The 27,780-nt window shown below is 36.9% G+C and overlaps 1 protein-coding gene across 1 annotated transcript; it reads right to left on the bottom strand.

The window, feature by feature from the left end:
• Positions 1-659: 659 nt before the first annotated feature.
• Positions 660-27,777, bottom strand: LOC308686654 (collagen alpha-6(VI) chain-like; the record flags this gene model as incomplete). The annotated part of the gene is made up of 35 exons (XM_081395091.1): positions 660-1,318; positions 2,112-2,187; positions 2,786-3,282; positions 3,414-3,425; positions 3,579-3,615; positions 3,715-3,750; positions 3,907-3,969; positions 4,168-4,230; positions 4,346-4,381; positions 5,634-5,684; positions 5,796-5,858; positions 6,439-6,501; positions 6,607-6,669; positions 6,785-6,850; positions 7,790-7,825; positions 8,589-8,642; positions 9,141-9,206; positions 9,300-9,362; positions 9,458-9,511; positions 10,443-10,487; positions 11,113-11,139; positions 11,522-11,593; positions 11,868-11,921; positions 12,119-12,211; positions 15,376-15,512; positions 15,794-15,872; positions 16,546-16,889; positions 17,777-18,376; positions 19,134-19,709; positions 20,717-21,268; positions 21,485-22,051; positions 22,152-22,769; positions 22,935-23,504; positions 23,935-24,504; positions 27,282-27,777. Coding segments are annotated over 35 exons (7,458 nt in total), but the record flags the coding sequence as incomplete, so codon positions are not given.
• Positions 27,778-27,780: the final 3 nt, after the last annotated feature.

The raw sequence follows: 27,780 nt of genomic DNA, 5'->3' as shown, positions 1-27,780 counted from the left end.
GTCACTTTGAGAGTAAAAAACACATGTACAGGCTAAACAAAAATAATACCCGTGACTCTTGACGATTCATTGAGGTCTTCATGAAGCAAAGTGATTGGTCTGTGCAAGAAACTGAACATTATTTACAACATTATTACCACCGCAAATGATCCTGAGTGCGTTCACGACAGTCTGTAGCGCAAGCTTGTTGATACAGTATGACCAGGAGCTCAAACCCAGGACATCTGTGAAAAGTCAACCTTCCCAATTGGGATTGCGTAAGCAACGCTTAGGATCATTTGCCGAGGCTCTGGATTACAGGTAATATTGCTATAAATAATGTTCAGTTTCTTGCACAGACCAATCACTTTGCTTCATAAGACCTCAATGTATCGTCAGTATTCATTTAGTTTTGACTGTATTAGTTTTTTTTTACTCTCAAAGTGATGGTAACCAATTATATGAATCACCAAGGATCACGGTTTCAGCTAAACAATCTTCTTTACTGTTCTACTGAAGAAAAAAAGACATCTACATCTTGGATGGCCTGAGGGTGAGTAAACTAACTGCAAATTTTCATTTTTGGGTAAACTCTCCATTTAAATTCCAGAGAAAAATGCTAAAAAGTCTACAAGTTTAAACACCAGACCAGGTTAGTAAGCAATTCTATCGCATGGGTCTTATGAATATTCCTTACTGTTTTGCATTTTCAGGAAGGCGGATAGAAAGCGTGTGGCGTACTCTCTGTCATCCAGGAATACCAGATGCTGCTCCAGAGGAGAGTTGGTGAGCTCCTGCATCTGGGTCCAGTCGAATCTCTGTCCCGCCATGAGGATAAACATAACAACATTCTGACACTTACATAATCTAGACAAATAATCAAGCTGAGCTTTGCTGTGCTCAGAGTTTTCACCAAAAACAGTCACAACCATTCGTTTGCTTCGTGGACTCTCTGCTTTAAGCATAAATTTAGTAATCAACCACTCCAAAGCAATCTCTGGATGGGATGTCCCGCCCACTTGCTTCAGTGCGCTAGAAATATGCCGCTTCATGAAACTGCGATCATTATACTTTGTGAAGCTGAACTCCTCAATGATGTAAGAGAAGCCGTAAGTGGAGCTCTGCTGGTAGGCGGCTATCCTGGTTTTCCCGTCCACTCTGCTTGGCTCGTTGCTCACACCGATCTGGTCTAACAGAGACAGAACAAGCTCCTTCGCTCTTAAATACTCTTGAGGGTTCATGTTACTAGACCCATCCAGCAGAAAAGACATGTCCATATCCATCTGTAGAGGTGGCGGCTGTGGGATTATACCACACGCCGGGTCTGGGTTACAACGGTCTGGGGGAGAAAAAACACAGTTGGTTTGTAATCAAAGACATCCATGTTATAGAAACTTCCTACATAAGCAGCTACATCCTTACTGAAACAGAACCGCATAAATGACTGATTTGGAACACTCTACATGGGCAGCAACTCTGTGCATCATACGAAAAGAGCTCCTCTTTGGGAAGTAAGCATACAAAACAAAATAATGCAGAAATATTGGTCAAAATTGTCATTCTTTGGATTTTTAATCAACATTTCTCTAAGTTCGTCCACCATCATGACTGGATATTTTTTACTGAACGTTGTTGCAATGCATTATGGAATTGACTTCTCCGTAATGGAAACTTGTTGCTGCCTTTGAATTTGAATAAGATTATATATTTTTGGAGGTATAGCATAATTATGCTGCTTACATTTTGAAACAGGCTTCACACAAGGAGCGTGCAAACAGAGCCACTGTCCCTTTCATTCATTTAATCAAGCATTGAATTGATCAAAAATTACAGTTAAGACGTTTACAATTTTACAAAGATTTCTATTTCAAATAAATTTTCTATTTATCAAAGAATCCTAAAAAAATGTTTCATGGTTTTCCAAAAAAATATGAAGCAGCACTTTTTAAAATTGATAATAATCAGAAATGTTTCTTGAGCAGCAAATCAGCATATTAGAATGATTTGTGAAGGATCATGTGGCACTGAAGACTGGAGTAATGGTGTTAAAAAATTCAGCTTTGCATCACAGGAATAAATGATATTTTAAAAAATATATTAAAACTGTTGAGTGTGTCTGCACTGGAGCTTACCAAAACAAATGAGGCACTGTTTAATGCGATTCACTTCTCTGCCATCAACATAAATGTAGCTTCTTGTGTCGTCAACCTGAGAAAAACAATTGAGGTGAATTAATAACTATTGTTCATAAATATGATTCATGCATTTATTTCCCAGTGTCTAGTCCAAGGGGGGATTTGAAGAATTCTGTGGAAAACATTTCATTTGAAATTCCCTTTTGAGACATTTGTGTGTGAACCATGGCCAACCAGATTCTGTAGAAATTAAGATTTTAGTGGGAACATATTCTGTCTGGGCTGTTGATCAAATGATCAGGAATCTGACAGCTTTTTGGAGGAATTGGAAGGGAATTCCATGGAAGGGATTTAAACATGGTAATATGTGCTAAATGGAGCTGAAATGACTCTTACTCATAGCAGAGAACTTCAGCGAATGATCCCAAAACCCAATAAACAAATTGCATGTGGATGTATAGAACTTTGTAAATGATGGGCATTCCAATTCTATGGAGGACACACAAATCTGCACATTTTTCTATGGACTTCAAACATCCATAGAATTCAAAATTCTGGATCTTGTTTGTTTGTTTATTAGATTATTAGATATCTGACCTAATTTGTTGATGCTTTCAGCCACAGTCACTAAATACATTGGCATATCCAAATCCCATTGTTTTCATATCTACCTGCATCGCTCGTCTCACGTCCTCAGCGGGACGTAGAGCGATCACTCCGAGGCCAATGTCTGCAGCCTGGAACTCCAGCATGGCTGTGGCGAGGCTCGATCCATCATTCGATGGCCCGTTCGTGAAGAATACAGCAACCTTCCTCATAAGCCTGCCCTTTCGGACTCGCTTGAAGACGTTTCGTGCCACGAAGCGCATGGCTTGTCCGATGTCCCTGTTTTTTGTGGTTCTCTCTACGCCGATTGTTCTCAGAGCTTCCAGAAGAGTCTTCTTTTTAAGGTGGTCTGCGAAACGGATCAGGTACTTGGACTCGCTGTTGTAGGAGATCACAGACACCCGAGCTCCCTTTGGACAATTTGTCTCAGCAATGGAAATGTCTTCCAGTAAGGAGCGAGCAGCAGAACGCATTCGCTCGAACACTTCAAAAGATACACCTACAGACATGTCAAAGGCTATCACCAGGTCTGTGGGGTAAGCTGGACACTGGGAATGGTTACCTGAAAGCATTGTTGGGGAAAAAAAAACAGTAAAATGAACTACTTGTAAAAAGTTTGCAGTTATGAAAGATTTGAAAAGTTATTGATAAATTAGGCATTGAAATGTAGTTGAACTAAAGGGCAAAGCATACCAGTGCAGCAAGCTGTGGAGACAAAATGAAAGATAAAATGTAGATCCTTTTAAAATGATTTCAAGGTTTAACAAGCTAAAAGGCAAGTCTAAGAGATCATGGAGAGACAAAACATTTTTTTGCAATGAAATCAAATTCAATCAGTCATTCTGCTAATGGACTTACCACAGTTTTTGCGTATGTATTCGACCAGGTCACATTCCTTTATGTTGAGAAGCAGAAAGAAAGAAAACAATAAAACAATTTGAACCGAGTAATTTAATACTGTTTTTAAAGATAATTTACAGTAAAATGAACCTACAGGCATCGGACTGATTCCAGGAAGTCCTTTTTCACCCTAGAAATAAAAGAGTTAAATAAACAATTACACAAACACTTAATGAAATAAACAAAGATGAGCAGAAACTTCTTACAGTAAATCATCAGCACACATGATTTACATGTTCATAAACTAACATCATTTTGTGAATTATTCATATGCAAATGGACTGACCCTGTGTCCGTCCATCCCTTTTTCTCCTGTATCACCTACAAAACCCGGAGGACCAGCGTTCCCCTGATCACATCAATACATACAGTAACACAGCATAACTCATTAACTTTATAGGTTATTGCATACTTACAGAACCTTCTCTATAATGTTATTACGCAAGTACATTGAAAAAGACATGCTCAAATAACATGATTGTTTTGTTGGATATTAACTTTTCAAAAGGTTAATAAATGAGCAAAAAGAAATGAAATTAAGTCGTACCGGTTTTCCTTGATGACCTTTATGTCCTCTACCTCCACTGGATCCTTTGGTACCATCCTCACCCTATTGTTATTATCATTGTTATTAAGAAAGTTATATTTTAATTATTATTATTAACATTGACACGATTACATAAAATGCCTAGTGATGAGCTCATGTTTGATTAGCTTTAACACACCTGCAAACCAGGGAGGCCAAAGAATCCATTGTCGCCCTAAAAGCAAATGTATTCTGTTAAATGAATATCCTTAAAAGTACACAAAGGAAATTGAGAGAGAAAACAAGTTAGCGTATTTTGCTTATGTTATGTGTGCTTGAAGACTAAAATTTCATCTTTGAATATAATTTCATTATTTAATCATATGTATCTTTATTATTATTCTTTATTACTATTCATAATCAGTCGTATTGTCTTATGAAGTTTAAAATGCACAAGTTAGACTATAGATTGCATGGACACGTGTTTAAGGAACATGTTTTAGACACAAGGAGGGTAGCTTCTGCTTAAAGGTATGTGTAAAATGCAATGTTCACTTAGCAGAGAGTTCCAATGATAATGACACTTCAAATGTGTACAGTTGGTATATGCTCTTTGCAAGAAAAGGAATGTTTCAACAGATGCAAATGCACCATTTGTATACCACTAATATACACTGAGAAATAGTTTCTTAATGTGGAAGGTGGATTGTATCATGTGTAAGCATTAGCATGTATGTTCCATCTTTAAACAATATGTTTTTTTACCCTTAAAAGGAAGTCGAAAGTCGCTCAGTTGTGTATTTAAGCTCAATCTTAACATGGAAACGTATAGACCTGGCATGAATATAACATTTTCTCAGAGTTTCTCTCCTGATAATAAGAATAAAGATTTTTCTTGGCAAGATAACTGGCGTCCGGTCCTGTGAATTAAATGATAACGGGGAAAAGGCTTAATTCCCAGTCTACAGTGTTTGACGTTGATTGCATTTTTGGAATGTACTCTAAATCGCAGCAAAAAAAAACTTTTAGAGAATGGTCTGGGTTCTTTTGTGTTCCAAATGACATGTATCAGTCTCCACTTTAGGCTTATGTTAATGGTGATGATAGATTTATGCTTTTCTGTAGGGTTTGATCGTTAAACTTTGTGACTAACCTAGTCACCAATATTATTATTTATAATTGGTATTATTCTTATTTCTATTATTCCTACTGTAGCCCCTTTATCTATCTATTTATAATTTTGAACATGTTTATGCATGTATGTTATCATTTATACACTATCCTTGTTGTTTTTGTAGTTATTTGAAACCAAACCCATATTTGGTCACAATATTTTGAATATTTTCTGTTAAGGTATTTCTATTTCCCTCGGGAAGACACGTTGTACATTGATCATGTTAACACTGAATAAACGTTTAAAAAAAAACAAAAAACTTTTAGGATATGATCAGAACAGATTTTTCAGTAAATGTACATATCACAGGTACCTTTTGTCCTTTGGACCCAGCAGGTCCGTAACCATCTCTTCCATCATGTCCCTGTTTATATAAAAGTCATACATTACATTGGAAAGTCACACCAAATTATTCCACATGCTTTATTTAGATGGACATTTTAAAATTCAAAGATGCACAAATGCACCAACTGACCGGAGGCCCTTTGAATCCCCTTGGCCCCTGCGCTCCCCTGATCCCTGTGTCACCCGGTACACCCTAAACACAAGCAGGCACACTTGAGAAAAGAGGAGCACAAATTTGCTCTGCAACATTATATGAGCACAGAAGTATTACATAATATACTATACATGAACCAGGTATTGATTTGCCTAAATAAAAGCCAGTCAAACCTTGTAATGCTGGTATTCAGCATTTGGTTTTCAGATTTGATCACTCAGAAGACAGCTTAAAAGTAAAAGAGTTTAAAGTAAAAGTTTAAAGTGCCCCTATAATGCTATTTTAAAGGTTCCTACATTTTTTAGGAGGTCTGCTACAATAGGTTTACATGCAAGGTCAAAATAATATACATCGCACACCTGCACAACACTATAACTGCAGTGTTTGAGGGCGGGTCAAAGTAGACATCGTTCGCGGGCAGCCAATGAAGATCATAGGCTGCCATTATGCAAATTTGTTACATTGTTATGTAGGTTTATAAGAGGAAGTAATACTGGAATTACACACTGCATGAAAGGTATTATCTGAAAGAGCATAATAGGGATACTTTAAGAAATGCATTTTTCAGGAAAAGAAAAAAAGGAGGAGGAAGAAAACATGATGCATCAGTCTTACATACCCTTGGCCCTCTGGATCCTCGATTTCCCTTTAAACCTTCATCTCCAGGAGGGCCAAACGGACCCTATGAAAACACAGACAGTTCTCACAGATGTGTTCTATATCATATATGTTTTGCTCTAAGGGTAATACATGAACATGCATCTAGTTTAAACAATCAAATACACACCGGAATTCCAGGTGCACCTGAATGACCCTTTTCTCCCCGATCCCCGTTAATACCTGGTGGACCCTGAACAGGCAAGATTAAAGAGGCGTGACACAACACATCAATTCCAACACTATATTATCTGAAATCTGTTGTCTGTGTTTCTTTTTAAATGAGGGTGAACGGTCCCAGTTCTCACCACTTGTCCAGGGTAACCAGGAGGCCCTCGCTCTCCGGGTTCTCCTTTCTCATTTGAAGAGTCACCCTTTACAGACACACACATTAACCACACATTACCACAACAGAAATGAACAGAACATATTATATTAGAAAAGAACAGAATATAATAGATTAGAGAATAGAATGTTAGAAGAGAAAAAGAATAGTTATTATTATAATTGAATAGTATATTAGTATAGAACTGAGAAGAACAGAATATATTTAAGAAATGAAATAGATTACATAATAACATAATATATATATATATATATATATATATATATATATATATATATATATATATATATATATATATATATATATATATATATATATATATATATATATATATATATGTATGTATATATATATATGTATATATATATATATATATATATATATATATATATATATATTAGGGCTGTCAAACGATTAATCGCGATTAATCGCATCCAAAATAAAAGTTTGTGTTTACATAATTTATGTCTGTGTATGGAGTATAATTATTTTCTATATATAAATACACACACAAGCATTTATATATTTAAGAAAATGTGTTATTTATATATAAAATATTTATATATAATATAAATTATATACACAGTATATATATGCAAACATTTCTTAAATATATACATGCATGTGTGTGTATTTATATATAGAAAATAATTATACACCGTACACACACATGTATTATGTAAAAAAAAACTTTTATTTTGGATGCGATTAATCGCGATTAATCGTTTGACAGCCCTAATATATATATATATATATATATATATATAAAATAACAACAACAATATCAGGATGCAAGAATATGATAAACACCTGAATTAGAATTAAGAGTAGATTAGAATAAACAAGATTAAAAGAGAATTAAATTGTTTAAATTAAAATACAACCAAGTAGAATAGAACAGGTTTAAAAAAAGAAGAATAGAATGACATAGAACAGAATTCTATGTATGTTCTTCATGCTACATTACCGGTAATCCATGTGGGCCTTTTCTTCCTGGAACACCCTATAAAAGTACACCAAAATACAAGTTACCTGAAGAATTACATGCCTTTAAACTTATTTAATGCATGTTCTCTTCTGATGAAGGATGTTGAGGCAGAAAATGTTAAATACTGTGTATCTCACACTGTATGTTACTAAACAGTTCAAAAGTTTGTGATCAGTAAGATATTTTAATGTTTTTGAAATACAATATGTTCACCAAGGCTGCATTCATTTGGTCAAAAATACAGTAATATAAACAGTAATATTGTGAAATATTATTACAACTTGAAGTAATAACAATAGTTATTATTCCAGTCTTCAGTGTCACATGATCCTTCAGAAATCATTCTAATATGCCGACTTGGCAATCAACCTTTTTTATTATTATCACAGCTGAAAATAGTTGTGTCGCGTAATGAAAAGTGCATGAAACTGCATTACAGGGTCTTTTCTCAAGATCCTTTAAAATGAACCAATATTCTGAAGAACTGCGTTTATCTAAAATAATAATAACATAATAAATGTGCTCACTGTGCTTTTTTATCAATTTAATGCATCCTTGTTGAATGCAATTATACATTTCTTAACACAAACGTGTTCCTAATCTTTTGAACCTTAGTCTAGATATACCTCTAACACATGTAAATGTTATGTGATATTGTGTACAAAATGTTTTAGCATGATTATTGATCAATCGCACAAGGAATGAGCGACACTTGAATAGCACAGAAGCTACGGGTACAGTTAGAAGCTACCACAGTACTAGTACAAGTAATACTCACAGGATAACCGTTATCTCCCAATCTGCCTGAGAGTCCAACAGGCCCCTGGTCACCCTGACAAGACAAAACACAGTCATAACACACTCTTACTGTTATCAGTTACACATCTTGTATCATCCTGAAAAATGTGGTTCTAAATCTGATATTTGATCACCTAAATCTCCTCTTTTCTTAAACCTCTTAATTTGGAATTTTTTATTAAAAACAGTCAAAGTGAGTAAAAAAAAACTGGTAACATCAGAAGGAACGTCATTTCAGAGGAGCAGTGCCAAGTGTGTCCATGTGTTGATTTCAAATTGCACATGTGTGTTAGTGGTGTTCAAATGAACAATGCTAAACATATATAATTAAACCAAGTGTGAACTTTGAGAGTCAATAAAAATACAAAGCCGCATGGGAGGATTTTACAGTAGTGCGTTTATATAATCACACAGGACGAACGTTATTCTACAACACCTGCAGATCACTACTGAAACTCAAACAATCTGTTCCTCTCACACAAACAAATGGTGCTAACATCTTCCAGAAGGAGGGAAAAAAAAGGTCCCTCACCGGGAGCCCAGTATCCCCTCTCTCGCCTTGTGGACCTCGATTTCTGTTGTCTATTCCTGGTGCGCCCTGTAATGTAAACAGAGAATCATATACAGACAAATCAAGTCAGGTTGCTTAGACGTTTGAAACGACTACTATAAACACACAGGAACACCTTACAGGATCTCCTCGCAGACCGCGGTGTCCCTTAGTTCCAGAACTCCCTTTGAAACCCTTCTCACCCTGAAAGACAAAAATAACATGACAGTAATAAGCAGACATCTGTGATAAAACAAAACCAGATGGCATTTGTGATGCGTGTGTGGTTGTGTAGTTACAGCACTGCCCGGGTCTCCTTTAGGTCCTGGAAGCCCATCTAGACCAGTATCGCCCTGCACACAACAGAAATAGTGAGTACAGCCAATCAAATGACTCAATAACTCATCCAGCGACAACATGTGCTTGCAGTTTCATATGTAACTTATATTGGGTTTCATTTATTGCAGTGTTTACAAGGCAGCACTTAATATTCCTTAAACACATTTATTTATACAGTTAATATTGCTCATCATACTTATGGTTAGGGATATTTCACATATTAAAATTATTCCTCAAATCATGCGGTTTGTTGAGGAAGGGCTTGCTACTTCTTTTCTAAGTGGACAAAACTATGAATTTTGCTTAGTGGATGATATAACAGGCAAAAAATACTGATAGACTCACGTTGAAAGAGGGAATGTTATGCTTATAGAAGGCATAACTTCCTAAATACTAAAAATGTAGTATTACAGTATGAAAAATTTTTCATCAGTAATTGCATACCAAATTTTGATGCATGCATATATCTGCATATTGCAGGGTTCATAGACAATTTTAATAAAAAAAACTCCATACTTTTTCAGACTCAAATTTCCAAACCTCTCAGTAGATTTTTCAGCCCGTATTTAACATTAAATTACATACAGCATGCGGTTAATACAGCATTACATTTGCTATATAGTACAATCAATCATCTAAAATAAATATTTTCGGTGTTTTTTTCCATTGGTTTTCTCGAGGTGATAACATGAGTTTTGCGTTATGAAAATGTATGCCCTGAATTTATTCAGTCACGTTCGAAAATCACTAAACAATCACTAAACTTTAGTCATAAATTATTTCTTTGTATAATGCACATTTTATTGCTCTTAAATTTACAACATAGTCTTTGCTAATTTGCACATTTTTAAATGCAAAACATTCAGCCAATATTTGTATATAATATTAATATAGATCGATTAATGGAACATTCATTTAAGATACTGTGAATGTAAGAGAAATAACCTGTTCTCCATCCACTCCATCCAGCCCGATCTCCCCATCTTCTCCCTGTCAGACAGAGGTCAAAGGGTCACACACACTTGCAGTCATGTTTAGGGAAGTTATCCACAACCACTGAACAAACATGTACTCGTTTGTGACCCTACAGGCCTACACATTACATCTGCATGCTTGGAAAAAGCCCTCAAGGAAACCATTAACTTCACTGCAAAAAGCATTATATTTAATTAGGATCTGGACTTAATTTCCAGTAAAAAAAAAAAAAAAAAAAAAAAAGTGCAAGGACATTTCCACATTTTATTTTCTTGTTAATGTATAAAACACATGAAAAACCATCTTCTGTCATTGCAAAAAGATTCTATAAAACTTAATATCCCATGTAATTTTGCTTCTCATAAAAATGTCTTGTAAGCTGTTTAACATGATGTTTATTCACCTCAAAACAAGCCAAAGATACTCATTAAAAACCATTACAGTGTTTTGTGCTCTCTAAATTGTAGTTGCAGATAAAATAAAAAATAAAATAAAACAGCAGAACAAGCATTCAGAAAGCACTTAAGGAAATTATTTGTGTCTTTTTTGACTTATATTTTTGTCCAAACAGTAATTGTTTAAGTGGGAGCAATAATAGACCTAACAGGCAGTAAACAATATAACAACTCATGTTACTCACTTTATTTCCAGTGTAGCCTCGATGACCCTATTGAAATGAGATTTTAAAACATTTCCTTTATTCAGCACGGCTGTAAAACACAATCTCATCTGATTTAACATACCCTAGCCATGCAGGTATCATGTATTTATCCCTAAAAATGATTTCATTAAGTCACACTCAACTGCATGAATGTGTTTGCACTAAATTACAAAATATTAAACCATTTTCATTACATTAACAATTTGATTCATGGTCTCCATGTATGTAATCTTTTTTTTTTTTTTTTTTTTGATACCAATACAATTAATGTTCTAAATAAAAATGCTAATTCACATTCTGAGATAAGTACAGAAATTCTAAGCAGAAAACTGCACTGATACAAACAACATCAAGAGATGCATCTCCAATGATAATCACATTACTTTACCTTGATTCCTCTGTTTCCACGGCAACCGATAAATCCCTGAGTTCCATTCAGCCCTGGTGGTCCTCGATCGCCCTGCCAGACACATGACCAGAGAGAGAATACTTATCCATGGCATATACAGTGTACATCCTCTCTAAAACATGTGTATTCTGTCCTATATCTTCAGTGACACATCGCTAAAGATGAGGTCTTAGGGCAAAACTGCATACGAAACAAAGTACTAAACTACTATATGATATCAGCTGTACATCATCTTCTGAATTACTAATGTTGAAGTTGCTGAATTGGAATATGAAGCACACATATTGAGAATAACAGCATACCTTAGGCTTACACTTTTACTTACCATACTACCTTCATCTCCTGGAAATCCAGGATGACCCTTCTGACCATCTGAGCCCTAAATAATAAAAACAAAGGGATGCTGACACAGAAAACTGAGTGTGCGAAATTATGCTACCTTCAAGAAAAAGTCAAATTCTCAGGCAGAAATGCATTTATCCTTTGCATAATGTGTCAAGCTCAGTGAGAAAAAATCCAGTGAAGATGAACGAAACAAGAAAAATTATGTAAATCCACATATTGAGGATCTCTGACCTTTTGACCCGCTTCTCCAGGGGGTCCTCGTGGTCCAGGTACACCAGAGCATGAACAAGTAACATCGCAGCATACCCTCAGCGCCACTGTTTCCTGAGGGGAGAGAAAGGTTTGTCTATTGCTGTTGAAGTCACAGGACATGCATTTAAATTTTAGGGTATTTTACCACAAATTCTCGCCAAAAGAAGCTCGCCAAAAGAAGCTCGCCAAATTAGACAGTTGGCAACACGGACGTGACATCTCTGAAAACTATAAACGCATCTACACAAGCTACAATCTAGACTATTTTAAATATTGGTCCAGTTGAAATGGTTTGTGTCGATCACAATGTGGAAATCAAAGATGTTAATAATTGTGCATATCACTGTGTCAAGTAGTTCATGGTAATATTAATACATTTCAATATTTCATATTTGTGCAATATATAATTTTCTGAAGGATGTCAAATCTGGCTCCTGAAACAAAGGCCAAATGAAAAGCATAAAAAATTTCAAATTGCTCATTTATTTAATGAGAGAGAAAAAGCGCGACAACATGCACAACACTACATAATGCACATCTACACAAGTTGAAGGAAAATAGCTTTGAAAAGTCTGCAGTTAAAAAACACAAAATAACATTCAGTTTCAATTATAAAATTTCTTTCAGAACAGCTGCCAAGCCAATGATGCAACTTGTGCAGATGGTGTAAAAATAAAAGCTTGGCAAGAGTTGAAAACTGCTTCTTTGAGAAAACAAGAGTCCTAAATCCTTAAAGTTGTTTTGTCTGAATGACACACAAAAGTAAAGACTCATAACTCCAAAACTATAGCAAGGATAGTCAAAAGGTAGGTATCGTTTGAAAGAACACTTTTCAAATTTATCATTTTAAAATTTAAATTTAAAATATAAATTAAATTACATTTGGACATTCTCCTGCCGAGAAACTGCTGATAAAAGACAATATATATATATATATATATATATATATATATATATATATATATATATATATATATATATATAATTTTTATTATGTTTTTGCATATCTTTCTTATTTGACATGGAATAACTCAGGAAGGAAATACGGTAGGGGAAAATTGGATTGGATAAAGGAATCAAAAGTTACAGCATTTGAAACCACGATAGCCTTTTTGTTCAGTCCTTGACGCCCCCTAATGAGCATTTTTAAAATTGTTTCTCCATGAAGAATATCTTGTCATGTTCATTTTGGGCTAATAAAAATAAGTGCCATTTTCAACAATCTGTCAATGTTTCATGAGCTGTATGATGTTTTTGACACATTGCAGTACATAGTACAAAAAAGTATGAAAAAAAAAAAGATTATGAAAAAAAGAAATTCTATTTATCAGCAAATAAATCAGCAATACTTCTGAGTTTTTGAAATTGGCTACATTCAGTGTAAAGTTCAGACTCTAAGCTTTCAAATGACACCAATTTTGTATTAATCAAGGCAATATTTTTGAAAAATATGATAATGAATATTTTATATTATTTTATAATATTAGATTCTAAGCTGAGATTCTAAGCTGTAAGATGATACATATTTTGTGTTATTCCACGTTTGAAAACGAGAACGGACAGTTCCGGGAACATTGGAAAACAAATTGTTTTTTAGCTAAGTATGCATCGCTTTGTGAGGAATATCTCGTGATCAGTGCAAATGGATTATGTTGTGTTTGGGCTCTTTGTAATCGTGAGAATCTGCTGTCACTAAAGATGTTCAATTTTTCACAATCCATGCAAGTTTCATGGAAATATGAGCTGAAACGTCATATCAAAACAACATAGCATACTACTACTATTTCATTGGTGAGCCTGTGCAACTTCATGTGTTAGAAGTCCACGAGGAATATCTTTAGATCTGAGCAGGCCCGTTGCGACAAGGCAAGCAAACCAAGCAATTGGGGCCCCAAGACAACGACTGGTTAAGAATAAAATGCAACGACAAACTGTGTGAGCGCCCCTTTGATAGTCAATGCAGTAAAGTGCAATGACACTGTTATCGGGATCCCCCTCAAGGTGGCCCCCCTCAGTAGTCGCTGACAGCAGCCAGTCAACCACGTGATCTCTGCTGCCGGCAAAATACAAAACCTCCTCGGCAGTCATCATGAAGCGGAATTATGCTTCAGGAAGCCAGAAAAAAGAAGAGAAAGGTAAAACAAGACAGTGGTAAGTGATAAGTTACACTGGATAAAATAGCTCTACTTGTCTCTACAAATGGTGTAAATTTGCAGCAGGTAGGCTAGCAAAAATATGTTTATGTTAGCTACCTGCCTGATGGCAAAAGCTGCTTGTAACGAACAGTTAGTGCAACTTTTTTTTTCGAACGGACGGAATATGGTTACATACTATAATATGTTTTTTTAACGGTATAAGGAAGACGCAGATCTGTTCCAGAATCACTGTTTATCGTATTTATCGACATGACATTGTTATAGCTTTGTAATAGGTTTTGATGAAAGTGGCATAGCATGCTATACTAATCATTCCACCATGATAATCTATTTACCAAATGGGGGTTAGGAAAACCACACAATAAATTCCGTGCATCAAACATTAGCTTGGGATGTTTTTAAGCATTGGTAGTTGTGAAAGCAGCTGCATCCCTTCCCTTCTAACGAAAATTCCTTCAAACGGCCCTGGATCTGAGTGATAGATTTTGGTGAGTTTGGGCTCTTTTTAATCTTACCAATCTGCTGTACATAATGATGTGGCTTTTTCCACAATTTATGCATGCTTCACTGAGTAAAAACACAACATCAGTGCTCCATCTGTATACAAAGCTCTGTGTGCGCCTGCGGGGGTTCATGTGTTACAACTCCATTAGGAATAGCTTTAGAGCTGAGTGATGGATTATGCTGAGTTTGGGCTATTTTAACCGAGAGAGTCTTCTGAAAATAATGTTGTGCAATTTTATACGAGCTGTGCATGCATCATGAAGTTATAAGCGAAAACCTAACGCGAATACTTCATGAGTATTGGCTAGGTGCGTCTGTTGTTGTTTTTTGTGTTAGAACGCCATGAGGAATATCTTTAGATCTGATTGATGGAATATATTGAGTTTTGGGCTCTTTTTAATCGTGAGCTCCTGCTGTAAATAACGATATGTCATTTTTCATGATCGATGTATGTTTCATGAAGTTACGAGTGGAAATGTGTCTTAAATTAAACATCCATATTTGATTTACATATGGGTCTCTTGAAGGGCTTCTTGTACAAACCAAATCGAATCATTATGTCCCTTTCATACTTACAATTTGTTTCATAAGAGCATTGCCTAAGTTCAGCATGTTGACGGCCAGTGGCTGCATGTACCCGAAACCTCTGCCAAATTCCAGCTGCCGAACATCCATTTCTCCCTCCAAAGACACAATCAGCAGTGCGCTGATCCCTAGTTTACACATCAGAAATAAGCACAAATAGCTTTGAAATGGTTCAAGTTCAGGGTCACAGTCTCTAAACTTGACTTCAATTCACTTTGACTTCGCTCAGGTTAAATGGGGGAAAAGTCCTCCAAAAAAAACATGGGGGCTATGAAAGACTACAGTACAAATAAGAAAAAAGGCAGTGCTTCAAAATCAAACAAAACAAAATCAAGGAATCAAGGAATCTCTCTAGTGTAGGAATGGGTGGATCTATCTTAAAATACTTTGGGATATTTTTGCTACTTACCACTTTGTTTAAGTCTGTCTGAACTCTCCATTAAACGCTCAATGCTATCATCCAACCCGTCTGTGAAGATAATTAAAACCTAGACACAAACATACAATTAAATGTCAGAGGTTTTAGCAGCATCATTCTGTGTGACTACAATTTTATGAGTTCCATTGCGATCTAGGTGTCCAATATGGATCTAAGTGATCAAAATGCTGAATCTGATTTCCCAACCATATTTGCATTTTTAAAATGTATACATTTTTTCCAATAGTCCTCTTACAGATGCAATTTAATTCACCATTTTGGGTAAAATATCACACTTTGTTATAAGGTGACATAGTTACACGTTACTACATGTACTTAATATAGTAATAACAGTAAATTATGCATAATTACAAGTAACTAACCCTAAACCAAGCCCTAACCCTAAACATAACTAAAATAGTAAGCAGTTAATAATTCATATTAGTGCTATATTATTAGTGCTATAATATTAGTGTCAGTCCTTAAGTACAATGTAATAACGTCACCTTAAAATAAAGTGTTACCAAATATGATAGCAAATAAAAGTGCATAGTGTTTCTTTGGTTGTATAAATAATAGTTTAACTACGTTTCTATGTCAGTAAAACATCACAAAAACAAAATCATTTTTAAATAACATCAGCAGAGGTGCTGTTGTGTAATTAAGGGAACATTCATATAAAGAATGTAATATAGTTGACAATCATTTTGATGGTCAACTTTATATCTCAGACACATTCCCACCTTTGCCTTGGCTTCAGAGGAGACAAACATTCCTTTGAAGGATTCTAACAGAAGCTTGTTGAAGGCAAGGGGCTCCGAAGGTTTTAATGACATCACTTTCCTGACCACATCCTCGTTGTACTTGTCAAAGCCAAATTCCTCCAGAACACGGCCATCTCGTCCAGACACTAGCCTATAGCCAAATCTAGTTGTAATTTGGTCCACTTTGAAACAACACAGATCACCCATCATGGAGATCCGGTGGATGGCGGCAGTAACCAACATTTCCACCTGAGGCCTCAACAGAGCTTGTGTGATTGATTGCTTGGCCACATCAAACCCAAAGGCAATGTCAATATCGCAACCTGTTCAAACAAAACAATAGGTCACAATCTTCAAGAAAGGGAATAGACCAAATAGTTTACATCATTATCATTAAGACCATGCATACAATACATTTATAGAACAGTCTACACAGTATATTACCATTTACCATGTTAGAAGACTTTTTGGTAACACTAGAAAAATGTCCCGTCAATAACAGGTAACTATGCAGGAAGTAATGCAGGACAAAATGAGTAGTACTACCTTAACACTTCAGCTACTACTATCAACTACCATACAGTAGTTACCTATTAATGACGGACCATTAAGAATGGGTTAGTTCACCCAAATATGAAAATTCCGTCATTAATGACTGTCCCTCATGTCGTTCCAAACCCGTAAGACTTTTGTTAATCTTCAGAACACAAATGAAGATCTTTTTGATGAAATCACTGACAGCTATGCAACTGACACTCTCAAGTGTCTTTTTTATTAGCCTAATGTCCAACATGAGTTCATGTAACAATGCCTGCTTTTGCGTTGCTTCATAAAACTGAGGTTAAACCACTAGAGTCACTTTAACTAGGATCACTTTAATTATGTATCTACTACCTTTCTGGGGTTTGAAAGTGGTAGTTGCATAGACTGTCAGATTTCCTCAAAAATATATTAATTTGTGTTCCGAAGATGAACGAATGTCTTACGGATTTGGAATGACTTGAGGGTGAGTACATAATGACATAAATTTCATTTTTGGGTGAACTAACCCTATAACTATTGCTTTAAATTCAAAACTTATTGAGCTCCCACATACGGCAGTCATAATTGGAAACAGGCGGCAGCTCATCAAGTTTAGAAAAAGTGCTGATGTAAAGTATTTAGTTTATAATAATAATCATCAATTATAGTATAAGAACTAATTACTTACTAGATATGGGAGAATCATCAGGGATTTTACAGATACTATCTAACACTTTACTTGTGGTTGTCTTCAGTTTAAGGCTTTCGAAAGTCTCAATGAGGACCCGGTCAGCTGATCCAGCTATGTCAACCACAGCTTTTTTTTTTATTTTATTGCCAAACACAATAACAGTTATTATTATGTTCTTGTTTCTGAAAAAATCTAATGTATCCAATTGTTTTTGATCTTCTTTCAGATCTTTTTGTGATCCATCTGTCATCAGCAGGAGATTCTGAGTGACTCCTTCATCTATTCTGGATCCATTCTCTTTTGTGAAGGAGTGTTTAATTAATTTCAGGGCGCCCCAAGTATCAGTGCCCTGATCTACTTGCTTAATGTTGTTTATAGCTTGGTTCACTTCATCAAAACTAGTGTAGGTGTTCAGATGAAAATGAGCCGTGAAATTATGGCTGAACTGGGCGAGACCCACTCGCCATTTGTCTTGAGCAATATCCAGTTCTTTCACAATGCCAATCGTGGTTTGTTTGATAGAATCCCAGCTTTCTTCATCAATAGACTCGGATCCATCAATTAAAAAAACCAGGTCTGATAGCTCCTTCTCACAAACTAGAAAGAGAAACAAAAAAAACATTAGGACAAACAACATTAATTGAGACAAAAACAAAAGCATAGTTCGCAGTGTTGAGGAAGCAACATTGAAACTAGATTGGCAAGCTGCAAGCAACTTATGATTTAGGGTTTATTTTAACTTGATCACTTCACTCCTTGTGAAGAAGACAACAACTAATAAACACAAACACTAAGCATCATATGGGACATAGATAGAGCTTTAAACTGAATTATATTGCCACATAACATGGGAAGAGTAGGTCATATCTATTTTGCAGTGAAAGATTTATGTGACCAAGTAAAAATGGACATCCGATCAACAAAGATGCTTGCAGAATATGCAGAAAATAATCTATTTAAAACTCAGTTACTGACAAAAACTGGCTGAATACATTTAAGCTATTTAAGTGGTCAACCCATTTTTAAATACAGTAATATTCCTTTGAAATAATTTAATCAGAAGAACATTCACACGTTGAGCTTTAAGTTAATTTGTTCAAAATCTTTGTGCCATACATTTTCAGATTTTTTTTTTGAACAAATGAACTCAAATAGCACGTCAGCATTAAAAATGAACAGATTTTTCAGTTGAAAAAGAAATGAACATCAATTTAACAGGGAAGATTGTTATTAGAAAATCTGCAGAATTTTAAAAACAGCTGAGCAACTGATAAATGTAGCTAAGTTTGTTGCATTGCCATTTTAGCTAGTTATTCCCAAGCACTGATAAAAGGTGATAAGAAATTAAATTTACTTGGTTTGGTAAGATTGCAAAGCTCTCGGGTGATTATTTTTTGTAGTTTATGCAGATCCAGGTAGGTGTCTGCATAGTGCACTCGGCCATTCACTCCTGCCATCATCCTTAGCTGGGCCTCATCTGCATCTTCAGTACCAATAGCAAACAAGTTGACTTCTGACTTAGCCAGGGATTCAGACCAAGTGTCCAGTCCACTTAAATCATTGACCTTGCCATCTGTAATCAGAATTAGCACTTGGGGTACATTCCTTGGCCGTCGTCCACCATGAGTTTTGTCAAAGTAGGAGAGTGTGTAGTTAAGGGCCCGGGCCGTGTTTCTTCTTCCCCCTGAAGATTTAAGGTTTGAGATAGCCCTCAGAACATCAGCCTGACTGTTGTACTCTATCAGGGTGAACTCTGATTGAGGGCTGTTAGAGTAAGTGATGGCGCCAAATTGTACCCGTTGTTTTCCAACCTCAGATTTTCTTACCACATATGACATTAAGTGGATCATTTCCTTGAAACCATCTTTATTGGGATTACCAGAGGCATCCAAAAGGAAGATTATGTCAATCAGTTCGGATGTCTTGCATTCTGGAAAGATAAAAGATCATAATGTAAGTAGTCATTTGAAAAAGTCACTCTGGCTTTGGTTTTTACTATAATACACATAAAAGCTGACAATCTTTTAGAAGATGTACACATTAAAGCGACAGTTCACCCAAAAACAAAAAACTAATCCATATGAATCCATCATATGAATCCATCGCTTTATATGATGAAAAGATTGAATTTACTGTAGGCTTTTATTCACATATAAACATTGATCAGCGAACATAAACAGAAGCTCAACCAAACCTGCTTCACACATGAGAACAAACCTCTTGCAGAAGCTCAAACGTGCTGTGAAACACGAGAATGAACCTCATTGGTTCTTGCACATCAAGAGAACATGCAGAACATGCGCACTTCCGTTTATCACAACTAATGTGTGGGTTGATGAATGTTTTATGTGAATAAAGCTTAAATTCAATCTGGTTATCATATAAAGTGATCGTGTCTCTCCAGAACATTTAGGACTAAACCGCTCAAGTCATGTGGACTAGTTTAACGATCTCTTTATGAACTTTTTAAAGCTTCAAAGTGTCAGTTGCGTAGCTGTCAATGGATGGACAGAAAGCTCTCAGATTTCATCGAAAATATCTTTATTAGTGTTCCCGAAGAAAGTGTTACGGGTTTGGAACGACATGAGGGTGAATAATTACTGAAAGAATTCATTTTTGGTGAACTAACCCTTTAAAAATGTACAGTCCTTCTCTTTCTGCAAAACAGCCACAAGCCGTAAATGTCAACATGCTATTGCCGGTCAGAATCAGATGGACTTTGGAAATGGAGGGTAAGATGAATCATCAGTAGTTTTGGTCCAGTTTAATGAAGAAAGACTATTTGTTGCAAATGTTTTCACTTTTAAGAGTACACTAGCAGTAGATGCCCTCAAAGCTAACAGACATGGACTAAAAACCACAAAACTTAACATCAACTAAAAGAGGTTACCGACATAATGTGATCTCTTTCAAAAATCTCAGATTTTGTTTACATACCTGTTTTACAGATCTTGAGAAGAACCTCACTGCCTAATTCTTTCGGGTTAGCAGATTCGTCTTCATAGAACACACCTCTGTGGGATCCAGCAATGGCAAGAATCTGAGATCTGTTTGCATGTCTCATACCAACGGCATTAATGTTGATGGAATTTTTTCTCAGGTCTTTCGCAGGTTGTTCTACATCATCCCTACTATCTCCATCTGTAAGAACTATCAAGAACTTCAAGGCACTGGAGCGCCCTCCTTTAGACTTGTCAAAAGACTGCAATACGTTTCTAAGTGCATTTCCAGTGTAAGTGGTTCCATTCTTCTTTTTGATGTTTCTAATTTCCTGTAATAAACTAGCTTTATCATCAAATGTATCTAAGGAAAACTCCTCTTCTGTGTTTGTGCCATACTGAACAACTGCAACACGCTCCTTGTCTGGTCCAATTGCAAACTCTTCTATCACAGACTCCATTATTTCCTTGATGTTTTCAAAGCATTTAGTGCTAACACTTTCTGATCCATCAATCAGGAAGACAACATCTGCAAAAAGACCTTCACAACCTAAAAACAAGAAATTTATAAAGTGAACACTCATTCTGTGAAAATAATCTTGAAACAACAATCGGACACGGGCAGTCATTTATAGGCACACATCGTATATCACCAAATTTAATAAAAATTGTGCAAATCAAATAACCGTGCAAACATAATATTGTGCAAATCAAGTAACAGTGCAAACATACCATATATACATATGCCATAAATTGAATTTCTTACCTTCACATATTTTTGTAAGGATGTCTTTCTTAATATCCTTGAGAAGATCAAAGTTTTTGACATAATACGTTCTTTTTTGACTGCCAGATATCGCAACGAGCTCGGGCTCAGATGCATTTTTCACACCAATAGCATAAATGGTGACATTCTGTTCCGTTCTCAGTATGTTAGCAGGAATTTCTACCGGCTCTGCTGTCTCTCTTGATTCGCCATCTGTGATTACAATCAGCACCTCACGAACCTTTTCGCCACGTGTTATTACAGCTTCTTTGAATAGCGGTATCATTTGTCTTAACCCCAGATCAGTCCTGGTGCCCCCTTTATCATTCACGAGATCATTCACTGCCTTTTTCACATCCTCTTTTTTGCTATATTTGTTTAATTGGAAAACTGTGGTTACATCGCTTGAAAACTTCACTACTCCAATGCGCACACTGTCATTCCCAATCTCAAACACATCAAGGCATTCACTCATGAATTTCTTCATATCTTCAAAGTTTGCATCGGTTATACTTCCTGATTCATCCACAAGGAAGTATATGTCAGCTTTGACTGTTTGCTTGCAACCTACAAAGTAGTGAAAGAGTATTCCATTATGAAATTGAAATTGTGAAACAGGTTGAACATTGTGCTATTAAAAAAAAATGATAAAAAATATTGTGCAAACCTTTTGATATTGCTCCAAATGAGGTTTTAGGTATGATGGCATCTGTGATTTCATTGCAAAGTGTTTTGGTTAAAATCTTCGCAAGGGAATTTAGTTGATCAAAGCGTTCCACATTAAACACAAACTTCTGGGGTGGGTAGGATGCAATCTCTCTCATGTATTCCTCTTTTGCGTCTTTGATACCAAGCGCAAATACAGTGACGCCTGATCGTCGTAAATCTGCTGCAGCGCTGGTCACGTCATCTGTGGACTTTCCATCGGTGATAACAACAGCAACCTGCGGAACATGATCATCTTTTCTGCTACCTCTTGCTGTGGTAAACACATGCTCTTTGGCAAACTTCAGAGCAGCTCCGGTGTATGTTTTACCACGACCATATGCCATGCTACTGATGTAGCGCAGGATGCCAGCCTTATCATCGAAGGTGTTCAAGTACACATCAGCTCGAGGGACGTCGCTATAGAGGATCAAAGCTACCTGTATTTTTCCCTCGCCCACCTCGAGACCTCTGATGGTGCTCTCGAGAAAGTTGCGCACAAGTTGGAAGTTTTTGGCTCTGATACTGCTGGACTGATCAACAATAAAAGCGATATCTGCCACCACGTCAAACTTGCACTCTGTCAAAAGACACAAGAACTTTACAAAACCAAAGTCTTTTGGATTATGTAATACATAATAGTTTTTCAAATCCAGTCATAATTAAAACCCAAACCAAGGGGGAAAAAGTTTAATAACACTTTATGAATTTTATTGAAAGAATAGAAGATTATGCACACACTCACCATCTGTGACAGCAGCGTCCTCCCATGTGTCAATGGCAAACTTAAGTTTCTGCAGCACTGGTTGAATGTTGGCTACTAACTTGTAGCTGTGCTGGTGACTAGAGATGTCCTTCATCTCATTCGAATCAGCTCTGTTTAACCCAACAGCAAGAACCGTCACTGCAGCTTTATTAATTTCACGGGATGCTTGGATGACACCATCATCAGATTTTCCAGCTGCAATGACTATCAGGAACTGCTTAAATCCTTCAGATACACGGCTTCCAGCAGCGTCATTTAAGAAATTTCTGTGAGCATATTCAATTGCATGGCCAATTCTACGCTTCCCTATAGGCCTTAGCTGAAGGTTGCGCATCATTGTCCCAATCTCACTCTTGGTCTTGTCAGTATTAAGCAGGAATTCCTCTTTGACATTTTCGCTAAACTGAGCCAGGCCGACACGATTAGTATTCTTTCCCACGTCGAGCTGGTTGACCAGTCTAAAGAGCAAATTCCTTATTATTGTCTGCTCTTGTCTAGATGCTGAACTATCAACCAGTATGAAGATATCCGCATATTTTTTCAAAAAAGCTGAAAAGAAATGGAAACAAATAAATGATTTATATCTAAACAATTTAAACACTAGGGTGCAGACAACAGTAGATTAACAGTATGATGGGACTCAAAGCATGTGCACTGTAAAAAAATGATTGTTGGTTCAACTTAAAAAAAGTAAGTAACCTGGTTGCCTCAATTTTAAGTTCATTATGAGTTGATACAATGAAGGAGATTGGTTTAATCAACATAAACTAAAAATATTATGTTATCTGAACCAAATAAATTATCTAATTTGATTTGACTAAAGAAAAAATGTTGTGATAACAAATCATCAACATATATATTTTTACAGTGTACATTTATGGAAAGTTTTGGTTTTGTTTGTATTCATTTTATGGATTTTTATATTCAACAATCCCACTGTATAAACACAAATGTGAAAGCATATGAGGTCAAATGTTACCTCCTGACTGGACGCCCACAGTAAAGCACACTTTGCTGCGCAGACTCTCTTGAAGACCTTGCAGTTCTTGATAATTGTTAATACTGAATATGAACTCTTCATGTGGGTAATTAGCAATGGTGCGCAGCTTTTTCATGTTGCCTGTTCCCACCCTGATGACAAAGATGGCAACTCCCAGATTTCGTAGTCTCTGGGCAGGTTCATCAACAGCATCACTCGATTCCCCATCTGTGATGACTATGGCAATGCCAGGGATATTCTTTCTGGCCAGGTTGAAGTAATTCTCACGGATGAAAGTCAAGGCTTGACCGGTGTTGGTGCGTCCTCTATGGTGGATGAGATCATCCAACTTTTGGTGCAGGTCTCTCTTATCTAAATAGTCTCCAAGTAGGAACTCTTGGTATGTTCTGTCACTAAACTGGGCAAGTCCCACTCTCACCTTGTCAGGTCTAAGGTTAAATCTGTCCACAAAAGCATGGAGGAACTTCCTCACTTCTTTAAAATTGTCTCCAATGCTACTAGAAGAGTCCACAAGGAGCACAATGTCTGCCTGAGCAGTATCGTTGCAGCCTAGAGCAGCAAATGGAAGAGTTTTAGTTAGAACTTTGACCACTGAATTCTGCTTTTAATTCTTGTTTGTACAAAGATAATAATAGAAATGTAATTTTAAGGATGAAATCAGTATTTGCTGAGAACATGCTAGTCATGATTTTGCCTTGTTGCTTTAACTTGAGATTCCACAACATTTAGGCCCTGTTTGCACCTGGTATTAAGATGCGTTTTGGTTGATCAGATCACAAGTAGACAAGGGAGACACTTTCCCATTTACACCTGGTGTTTTGATCCGTCTCTTTTGTCCACTTTCAACAACTTCTGCTCAGATTTCTTTGAGGGGAGGGTGAATATATAGAATATAGAACATTGAGTTTGGTACGTTTTTCATCCTTAGACCAAACTCTTAAATCCCATCTTTCAAGCTTACTACTCATGAGGTCAGTAGACAGAGAGTAGGCGTCTTTTGTGGCTGTTCAAATGCATTCGACCACATGAGTGTTTATACTATGATAGCAATCCAGTCAAATGCATTCGACTACCTCTGGAAGTAGTTGAAAGTGGACAAGATCAAAACGTTTTAGACCCCTGTATTTAGCGTCGTCCACTTGTGATCCGATCGACAAAAAGGCATCTTAATACCAGGAGTAAACTAGGGGTTGAACGACTTCAGATTTTTATAGTCGTCATTTACGTGATGACAGTCGAGTCGACATGGACTAGTCGCTGATGCTGTGATTAATGAATAAGCCTGAACCTCGTGCTGAGACTGAACGCGGCTTGCCTTGTACACGTTTATAGCATATGACACAGCGCTGTCATATGTGTGTGCGCGATATGCACATGTTGTGAGCGCTGTCTGTACATGTGTGTTACAATGCAGCAGGGCGATTAACTTAAGTGTACAATAAGTGTTTCAAACGTGCATTTACCCGATCAATTTGGAGCATCAAGATGGTATGGGCATCAAACATGTCTTGTGGAGCGTTCTCGGATTATGTATTTATTTGTCATTTTAACTGTTTGGAAACGGAGCGTAAAAGTGGACTTCAAACATTTCTTATCCTTTTGCGCCCTCTATAATAGGCCCTGATCAGCGACTAGTCGATGTCAAGCGTAAAGCGTCCATGGCAGATCATTAACGTTGACTAGTCTTTGCGACCCCTAGTGTAAACAGCTGCCTTATAAATGTCAACCTGTTCTAACTCAAGCTGCTCAGTCTTTAAGTAATCACGATTTTCCTATAGAAAAATGTCTTACACTCAATGAAAAACTTTTGATCCATGACACCTTACAGCTTTTAAGCTACATGCAACAAAATCAACAGCTGTTCTGACTTAGTATGCTTTAGTCCTTCTAAATGATCAGACTTTTACAAATGACATTATCAAAAATCCCCTAAAAAAAAAACTAAATTACATTGACAGAATAGTCAAATCTAGCTTGGAATGTTTTTGATTTGATCCAAGTGTTCAAACTACAGGATTTCAAGCAAACCCTCAGGCTCAAACTATTTTAGGGCATAATTCTCAGGCAAGGTTTTAGCCCCTTTCACGGAGATTCCAGAAAATACACGGATAAAGTGACCCGTGATTTGACCTGGGTTCGTTTGATTTTGGTTCATTCACGCAGCCAGTGGTTTTCCAGAATCAGAGAGTGCGTTCACACACAACCCGTAAAAAAACCCGTAAAGACACGTGACATCGATGTGACTTGTAATGTCTCAGCAGCGTTTGCTTATGAGCTGTGAAATCACGCAAGTGCATTTTTTTCTCTGCTTCGATTATAAACTTGCGCATTACGTACTGTTTCACTAGCTGGCGATTGGCGCACGATCCCGGCTTCAGCGTCATCACTACGACACTGCATTATTACAGCTTTTGTTCACACAGCGCGCGTGCCGGGACTGAACCAAGCGTGCCGCACAAGCCCTTAAAAGTGAAGCCAAAACGTCTCGATCGCCCCTCGGTGACTGGTCCTAGTATAGGTCATAAGCCCCGCCTCCCCGTGTTATTCAACGGGACTTGAGACCAACTAAACAATTTAATTACACTTCAAATATCTTTTTTTCCGAAGGTGGTTTCTGTCATTTACTGTAGTTTTTATCACGCTGATGTAAGTTCAAGTGTTTGTTTTTAAAATAAGTTTGTTTTTAGTTAAGTTATTTGATGCTATGAAAATGGTGGTGTGACGTCATGATTGACAGCTGTGATTGACATGTTCTCAGAGCGAAGTAGTCACTGAAGCACCAACAGACTTTTTTTTCGACTGAGGACTGAGGAGATTGGATCTTTAAATTTAATATCTAAATTTCTATAAATAATTATTTCACTCCGAGAGTGAGGGTGGGGCCTTGATTTCGTAGCTCTACCTCCTGCTCACTACAGCACAGACTCAAGCCCCAAGATGTCAGCGCCATATCGGGACACTGGCGGCTTCGCTTCTCACCAATGGACGAGAGCGAAGGGGCGTCGTTAATATTTTTTTACAGTCTATTGACTGAACACGGCAATGTTACTCGGTCCCCAACCTGGCATCGATGCCGGCATCAATCCCGGGTCATGTTTGCACTCACACAGAAGGCATTCTGGCCATTTGCCGGTATCATCTCGCTGTGTGAAAGGGGCTTTTGTCAAGCTAACATTCAAAGTTTGAAAAAAATACTTTGAATACAATAAAGATCTTAACGGGGTTTGTTGCTACTGGCTGCTGATCTCTCAGTAGTTCTCACACAGATGTCCAGTAAAGCTGTGACTCAAGAGTTTTGAATTGGAAGTTTTTCAATGTAATGTTACCTCTTGACATCAGGAGGACCTCTTTTTGTGTTTCCTCCACAGTGGTGCACAGTTCCCGGATTACCCTTTGGGAGATTCCCTGCAGAGCTGCAAAGTCTGACACGCTGTAGACATACTGATCGTACGGCTCGTTCGCAATCTGTCTCAGTAACATCTCGTTTGCATCTTTGATCCCTATGGCGTAAATTTCGATTCCGCTTAGCCTTAGCTTCTGAGCATGTGACTCTACCTCATCTTGAGAATCACCATCTGTGATAACAATGGCAATCTGAGGAACATTCTGCTGTGCTCGACTTCCGGCCTCTACAACAAAGTGTTGGTTCAGCATGAACTCCAATCCCTGGCCAGTAAACGTCCCGCCGGTTTTATAACTCAGATTTTGGATGTAGTTGAGAATTTCCTCTTTGTTCTGGTAAGTGTTAAGGAAAAACTCAGTACGTGGCGTGTCACTGTACTGAACCAGACCGATCCTGATTCTATCAGGAGCAACTTCAAAGTT

This window comes from Scardinius erythrophthalmus (genome assembly GCF_964197995.2).
Source record: "Scardinius erythrophthalmus genome assembly, contig: HAP1_SCAFFOLD_599, whole genome shotgun sequence".
NCBI classification, from domain to species: domain Eukaryota; kingdom Metazoa; phylum Chordata; class Actinopteri; order Cypriniformes; family Leuciscidae; genus Scardinius; species Scardinius erythrophthalmus.
Note: the sequence above shows the minus strand (reverse complement) of the source record. Positions and strands in the feature narration are given on the sequence as shown.